The sequence below is a fragment of the Coenobita brevimanus genome, chromosome 97 (assembly GCF_032717465.1).
Source record: "Coenobita brevimanus isolate Jiangsu-jjx chromosome 97, ASM3271746v2, whole genome shotgun sequence".
Taxonomy (NCBI): Eukaryota; Metazoa; Arthropoda; class Malacostraca; order Decapoda; family Coenobitidae; genus Coenobita; species Coenobita brevimanus.
The window spans coordinates 28816957-28825604 of NC_137050.1; the positions used below are offsets into that span (position 1 = coordinate 28816957).

General features: G+C 41.7%; 1 protein-coding gene across 1 annotated transcript in view; it reads left to right on the top strand.

Annotated features, from left to right (window-relative positions):
• The window catches only part of ERp60 (disulfide-isomerase A3), a 94515-nt gene extending 86300 nt beyond the window's left edge, over positions 1 to 8215 (top strand). The window contains exons 9-10 of the mRNA XM_080283281.1: positions 5480 to 5608; positions 8056 to 8215. Of these exons, the coding sequence (XP_080139407.1) occupies positions 5480 to 5608; positions 8056 to 8160 (234 nt within the window). The 3' untranslated portion in view covers positions 8161 to 8215. The remainder of the gene's footprint in view (positions 1 to 5479; positions 5609 to 8055) is intronic.
• Positions 8216 to 8648: the final 433 nt, after the last annotated feature.

The following is an 8648-nucleotide window of genomic DNA, read 5'->3' on the forward strand; positions in this document are numbered from 1 at the left end:
TTTATGTAACTTTAACTACAATTAGAAGGCAAACACAGTTATGTAACAGTTGCATTAACAAAATGTAACTACAATTATAAGGCCAACACAATTATGCATTACCACAATATTATGTAACAATTCATAAAATATTACAATTATGTATTACCACAATATTACTACAATATTATGTAAAGTCATACAATTATACCACAATTCTGTATTACCAGAATAATCTTACAAGTTAGGTGAAATATTAGACATTACTAAAGGGATAACTCAATATGTAATGTAATAACCTAGCAGTATTACCATTGCACAATCATATGCGTACGTCTGTTATACATATACATCTTACAAAATGTCATACAACAACCATTGCATTTGTTCAATTATGTTTACAACTTGTTTAAAATGTAATATTACTTGATCATTGCAATTTACTATGAATATTATATGTATACAATATTATAATCAATATTATGTACTAATAGATTAGCATATATCAATGATAATTGCTGTCGGAGGACCTTCAGCGGCGCGGCCGAGCAATGTCAGGTCTCCATATTATATTTGAAACAGGGATGTGTCATGTCTCCATGGTTGTTCAATCTGTACATGGATGGGGTAATAAAAGAGGTACAAGGTAGGGTAGTGGATGTTGGAGTGGCCCTGGTGAGAGAGGATAGTGTTTGGAAACTCCCTGTACTGTTGTTTGCAGATGATACTGTGTTGTTGAGTGAAGACGAAGGGGAGCTGCAAGGCTTGGTGGATGAGTTTGAGAGAGTGTGTAAGAAACGGAACCTAAAGGTGAATGTAGGGAAGAGTAAAGTGATGGTCTTTGAGAGAGGTGAAGTCAGTGAATGTACAGCGAGGTTGGATGGTGAGGAATTGGAAAATGTGAGTACGTTTAAGTATTTGGGTAGTGTGATGAGTAAGGATGGAGGTTTGGAGGATGAAGTGCTTGAAAGGGTACAGCAGGGAAGAAAGGTTGCTGGTTCCTTAAAAGCAGTGATAAGAAACAGGGAAGTGAGCATGGGGGGGGTAAAGTTACTACATGACAGTATTGTGATACCAACTCTAACGTACGGAAGTGAAGCTTGGACATTGTTGGAAGGACACAAGTCAAGAGTGAGAGCAGTGGAAATGAGTTATTTAAGAGGAGCCTGTGGAGTCACGTGGAGAGACAGGCTGACGAATGAGGATATAAAGGAGCGTTGTGGTGTGGATGTGGATGTGATAGGAAGCGTTGTGAGGAACACACTGAGGTGGTTTGGCCATGTGGAGAGGATGGAGGGTGAAAGATTGACGAAGAGAGTGTATGTGAGTGAGGTGGAGGGTGGAAGAGGGAGGGGGAGACCGAGGATGAGATGGAGGGATGGGGTGGAGAGGTATATGAGAGAGGGGGGTGTGAGTTGGGAGCAGGGCAGTGAAATGGCGGGGGACAGGGCGACTTGGAGGCGATTTGTTTGTGGCCACCCCAAACGGGATTGAGGCGTCTGGCAATAGATAGATAGATAGATAATAGATAGATAGATAAATAGACAGGTAGACAGCTCTATGCGAGCCTGGGAAAGGGAAATGATCTTGCAAGTTAACTGAGGAAATGCTGACGACTGATTAGGAAGTAGCAATGTCAGGAGATGATGCAGGTAGTGTGTCAGCGAGATAGCAGGGGAACAAAGCCTAGTGACATACACACATACTCACACACAGGTTTCTGGAACTTTCCAACCACAGTGTAACACACGTGACACGACCCCTGTTTCACCAGAATTTAGGAAAGAGAGCTCAGAAGGAGAGAGGCCATAGAATCAGCAGGTAGTAGGGAGAAAGGCTTAGCAGCTTGGAAGAGAGAGAGAGAGAGCGAGACAGGGAGGTAGCTAGCGGGACTCTACTTATACTTCACTCGTGTGTGAGAGACTTTAATATTCCAAGACAAATAAAAATAGTCCCATACTATTCTTTACCTCTCCTGTCACTGAATGACAAAAGGGAACCAAGATTTTCTACTTACAAAACTACTCAAGTATAACAACCGCTCGTCCACAAGTTCAGTATATATATATAACTTCTCTACAAATTTATACAAAGTTTTTTTAAGACACTACATCGAGTCTGCATTGTAAATCTATATTTATCCAAAACAAAAGTCCATCAAGGTGAGTTAGGCTAGAGGGAGAAAATTTGTGCTAACTTCAAGAAATTTTCACTCTGAATCCCGATTTTCTATTAATAATTATAGTAAGCACAAACTTTTGACTGAATTTCAAATAATTAGGTGTGCAAACCTATATGGTGATAGAGATTAAAATATTTTCCAATTAAAATTGCCGATTCGGTCCAAGATTGCATGTTTGTATCTCGGTCAGCTGATCAGTGGTTGGCTGACCATGTGGTGCTCCATTCCTTGCTCATTTTCCTCTTTTTCCTCAGCTTTCTGATCTTCTGTCATACCTTCCACATTCTCATCAACAACTGTCTAAACAACCATTCTTAGGGTTGTAGCTAGCAAAATACAGGTATTGTGCCTGTTATTATTATTGTTATTGCATCAGTGTTATTATTTTATGTGCTGTGTGTGTTAATTATGTTGGTATAGGTAGCCTACATTCCAGAATGCACTAGATTATTGGAATAATTGCTGGACAATATTGGAGAATTCGGACAAAGTATGGTAATAGTCCGGGGAATGGTATGTGGGGCCGGACTTTTGCCATTCCTGGTCTGGTCTCCCCCTCCTTTTAGTCGGACAGATTGAGGGTCAAGTGTATTTCATTTCCATATGTCAAATACTAACCACACTGTGACGCATCAACGCAGAAAATAGTTATTGCTCACGTATGGGAGAAATGGAGAACAACTGGAAAAGTTTTCCCAAAACGTAATTTTTGCAAACACCTCACAGAAAGTATTGAATGCATTATAAATTCATAAAAATTTGTGGTAGGTGGGGGCATTCACCATCCACGCACTCGATGTAGTGCTGCTCTGGGGTGTCTGCCCTTTCCTCTCCTCCATCCTTCTTTCCTTCCACACTCTTCTGTCTTTCTTTCCTTCTTTCTTTCCTGTTCCTTCTGCCTGTGGGTGACTACATTGATTGACAAGCCAAATGGTTTCCTGTACACCAGGAAACCATTTACTATGCCGGGTGGTAATCATATAACCAAATTTTGGCACCTGGTGGTTTAATGAGTAATTATGGCACTCCAGTTGGATTGAGCCGGTGAAGGTTTATATCCAAGGGGTGGTTGGGGTTTATTGCTCAGGTAATGCCACTCAGGGATGAGTGAGGCTGGTCACTCTCATCTTAAAGTCAGGACCAACTTGCCCGGCCCTGGGCTTGTACGCTTCTCATGGGGCAACGTATGATTGGATGATGAATGAATGAATGAAAAAAAAAAAAAAAATTATTTGGTAGAAGGAATGCACTTAAGAAATAAATAAAAGTGAAGAAAATAAACAAAAATGGAAAATCAATCTGCATCAAGAAAATATATATATGTAAAGCATCTTATAAGCAAAAACACACTGTAAATGAATAAAAAAAAAAAAAATTGAAGTGTAAGAGAGGGGAGGGAGGGGTAGGTAAAGATAAAGGACAGGGGGGGGGGTTGAGCAGCTCTTGTGACATAAAGAATCATGATAAAGGCATAAAATGTATTTATTTGGTAGAAGGAATGTGCATAAGAAATAAATAAAAATGGAGAGAGAGAGAGAGAGAGAGGGGGGGGGCAGGGGGTAGGGTAGAGAAAAAGGACAGGGAGGGGATGAGCAGTGCATGTGACACAAGGAATGAGACGCAGTGGGGTATGGAGAGGTGGAGAACGAGGGGTGGGGGTCACTCTGTGGGAGGTAGTGGCTGAGCCAGAGTTGCTAGATGGGATTTTATACTTAAGTTTAGGCTCCGTACGTCCCATCCCAAGCAGCCTTGTGGTGCGGAGTTTGACCACAAGTTTTTTACAGAGCTTCCACGGTTGACGTTCATAGCACTCCGCTCACCAAACAGCACCACCATCGATTGTCGTCCATAGCGCCTTAGGGGTTAAAGAGCGGACATTGCCTGACACACATTGATAGGGGAAGTTTTGGGCCCCCCCTCCTGCATCGTACTCCTACTCCACTGCGTCCTCCTCGCTTTCTTCCATAACCAGTACATCTGACCATCTCAGATTCCATTTGAGGCTGTCATGCCAAGGGAAGCCAGAGACAAGTTTTTCATGCTTCCTGTCGTTGTTTATATTCAACCCACCATCTCTGCCAGCCGACAGGGATGCCTTGCTAAAAATTATACCTCCCAGCACAAACCAACCAAATAATGTGACAGAAGTCTTGCTCAGTGTGATGACTAGTGACTTATGTATTGACAGGTATATAAAGAGACCTCTAGCCATGAAAAATTGCGTATAAACTCGTAAAAAAGGAGAGCTGGAAGATACACTGGTTACCTTATGTTTGGCTCCCCTCCGACTTCGACCAATTGACTCCTCGTGACGTCATCGTCAGCTGGCACCAGTACACCCAGGCCATCACATAGAGACGGCATTGTGCACACACACACACACACACACACACACACACACTTTCAAGTATTATCCGTTGACATCTATGAGGGACTGAGAAATGTGCTGTACGTTTGGGAGCTTTATTTGCAATGTCGGTTGTAATTTTGAATTGACTTGGGTGGTTTTTCTTGGCCCACCAGGCCCTGGTTTGCTTGGTATCTGGGGGCAGGTGGAGATGACTCTAGTAGGAGCAAGGACCCACTTAATGGGGGATCATAATGACCTGTGCTTTTAGCAGTGTTGTACCTACATTTCCACTGTCCATGCAGTAATGCAGGCCGTCCTTGTCATCTCACAACTCGACATGTTAAAGTTATTGGATCAGAGACCAGGGTACATAAAATGAGGTGACAGAATTTGAGCAAGACTTGTTACCACATCACTGTGGAGTGGTTGGTAGGATTGGGAGTTTTGCAGATACCTTGCTGAGGAGTCACAGGATAGACTAGCTGATCCATTATAATATGTCTGATATTGCAAGTAAAGATAGGCAAAATAATTTGATTTGAGGATGGTCTTTCCCTCTGTGGTCACTATGCAGATCTCCCAGGGATAGTAAGGTAAATTATAATTAATTGAACAAGGAGTCCTGCATTCAAAATATATTTTTTTTATGAAATGTTGTTCATTGTAGGAAAATATCCTGTAGGTATTAAAAATGTATTGATCCAGTTTAAAATTTAATAGACTTCCTTGTAATGAATGGGTGACCCAAGGGGTTTTTCCATAAATGTCATAAGTAACCCCTTTTGCCAGTTATTAGGTAACATAGGATGAGAAATGGCTTTACTTTTCATGGTGGGAAGGTCTGCATTATGGACTTAAGTGCTCATTTGCTTTTCTAGACAGATATCCAGTAAGGTGATTGTTTAATTCTTTAGTGTGTTTGCAGTTAGTCACTTTTGTCACTTAGCCACCACTTACCTCATCCACAGATGAAAGAGGAGGATGTAGCTGTCGTGAAGATGGATGCCACTGCAAATGACGTCCCTCCAGACTACAATGTACGAGGGTTCCCCACACTTTACTGGAAGCCTAAAGGAAGTGCACCAGTTCCCTATGAGGTTAGTTACTTTTGATTATGTAATTGGTTAACCCTGTTATATACAACAGTTGCTCATTAGTGAAAAGACAAAAATGTTGCAAGTACTTTCCTTTAAGGTTGTTGCTTTGGATGTAACTAGTAAGTTTGGGTTATTGCATCTGCAGTCAGATCCAGCTGACTGTTGCTTAAAGTGATGTGATATTCACAACCAACTTTGCATTTCATTTTTGTAATTGCAGAATTTGATATATATATATATATATACATACCTGTATATACCTGTATATATATATTTTTTTTTCTGGAGTGTAATAGAAATTGAACTTGGGTTCAAGCAGTATGTTACTGAAGTGCTTGGGATAGATTAAAAGCATCTACTTGCCCAAGTGCCAGGGGGTTAACTCATCCTCTTGATGCCCACAGTGGGGGCGGAGGGACGTTGGTTACAGATTGTGACAATGTGACTTAACTTTTACCTGGTCGTGGTGTAGTGGTATGCTGCCTGGCTCTCACCTGAGAGTCCCTGGTTCGATTCCCAGCATATTGGTAATTTACCAGATGTTACTGAAGGTTAAATCTGACAGATGATGCATCAGATTTTCAAGTTGCATTGTTAGCTGGCTTTGAATGTTGGCTGGAGAATATTTCTTCCTAGTCTGAATGGTTGTTTAAATGAAAGTACTGGTAGGAACCAAAGACTTTCTTGTTGTCTAAAAAAAATAGATAAATAAATGAAAAATAAAAAGCTGGAATATATCCCATTGGCGCCCAGTGTCCGCAATACAGGACAGAACTGGGCGTTTTCAAAATTTTCAAATAGAGGAGGAGCCCCCAGGTAGGGACCCACGACAAGCTTCACGACTATAAGCCGATGGTGCGGAGGGCACTATGCCTGGCACCCTTCCAGCAAAATCCCCCGCACATGAAATCTGGGAGCCAGTGGGTTAAACACTGGCAAATCTACCAGTTCCTTTAACCCATTGGCACCAAGTGTCCTCATTGTAGGACAACTGGGCATTTTCAAAATTTAAAGAAGGGAACCTCTAGGTAGGGATCTATGATGAGCTTCGCGACTGAGCCGACGGGGCAGTGGGTGCTATGCCTAGCACCCTTCCAGCACAATCCCTCGCACAGGAAATCTGGAAGCCAATGGGATATATAGATTTGGAGATGTGCTTGAGCAATGTAAGTACATAGATCATTTGGCTCTGTGGAGGAGGAGAGATTGACTGTACTCTGCACCAAACAGCTTGTCTGTAGAGTCACACCATTTTAATCAAGTCATGGAAGGCCAGGGTGAAATTTTACTAAATAATTTTGAACATACTGTGTGACAGATGACATGCAGTTGGGGGGGGTGGAGAGAGAGAGAGAGAAAGCCAATTAGGTGACTTAGGAGTGAAATTACTGACAAGTTGACTAGTGCAAAGTATGGAATACAGAGGTAGAGGGGAGGGGGAGACTGAGGATGAGATTGACTAGATGTAGAGCCATATTAGTGAGGCGGTGGAACTTGGAGGGCAGTCTGATATTGTATTGGTGTGACCAGGCCTCCTGCAGTTTAAGGGATATGACACATTTAGAGATGTCTGATCATTTTGTGAACATTGGTAATTAGGAACTTGAAAGTTCAAGCATTGTTGTTAGTGTACAGCTGTCAGATGTGTGTGTGAATTTTATACATGATTTTTTATTAATTATTCCTTTTCAGAACCAGTCAGTAACTGGGAAGTTGTTAGTCACAGTTTTGCATCATAGTGGCTGATCATACTTCTGAAATTGACACTGAATTCTACTCTGATATATTCTTGCAGTTTCCAAAAGTGACATGGCACACACCATCCACTCACTCGATGTAGTGCAGCTCTCAGGTGACTGCCCTTTCCTCTCTTCCTTCCCTTTTTCCTTCCTTCCTATTCTGTCTTCCCTTCATTCTTCCCTCTTCCATCTGTCCATGGGTGACCCTACACTGAATTAGCCAATTGGATTCCTGTACACAAGGAAACCAGTTACTACACTGGGAGATAACCATATAACCAAATTATGGGTTCTGGTTGTTTAATGGGTCATTAAGGTGCTCTAATTGGATTGAGCCTGTGCAGGTTTATATCCAAGGGGTGGTTGGGGTTCATTGCTCATATTATGCCACTCAGGGGTGAGTGAGGCTAGTAACTCTCATCATAAATGTCAGGACCAACTTTCCTAGCCCTGTGCTCCTACACTTCTCATGGGGCAACACAGGATTAGATGATGATGATATTCACACACACACACACACACACACACACACACACACACACACACACACACACGACGCCTTGCATTATAGGGTGAAAAGTGCATATTACGATGTTTGAGTAGATGTGATTATACAAGTAGGAGGGATTTCAACAAGGTAAGAATGTTGGAAGTTAACCTAAAGTTGAACCACTTTATTATGGTTCTGAGTATTTACTGTATTTACAGGGTGGCAGAGAACTGGATGACTTCATTAAGTACATTGCCAGAGAAGCCACCAGTGAGCTGAAGGGCTGGGATCGCAAGGGCAAGCCGAAGAAGACTGAACTCTGAGCAGTATATTTGCTCGGGATGTTGAGGCTGCCTTGGAAGATTTTTTTCCCCCCTCCCTTGGGTGGGTGGATGGGTGGGTGGGCGGGACGGTGGGCGGGTGGGTGTGTGGGTGGGTGGGTGAGGGGAAAATTGTAAAGTGACATTTTCTAATTTATAAAAATTTAGAAATATTCAGAAAGAAATACTTAAATTAGGGAAATCTCCATAAATAGTAAATCAGTATTGTTAGGAACAATTGCATTTTATTACTGTATTGTACCAAAAATTGATTTTGACTTAAGATTTCTGTTGAGTGAATGTGGGTGTGCATGAAATCTCGAATAATCCAGTGCTTGAGGTTTTGACGTTGTTAAAATGTGGTTTCCTGTTTTAGTAAGGATGAGTGTTAATGCTTTTGTTTTCTCCATGCAATCATTCCTGCTCTACTGAGTGCACAATTTTCAATCTGATTAAGTTAATAAACTTTTGTATCATAAGGTTGCTTTCTG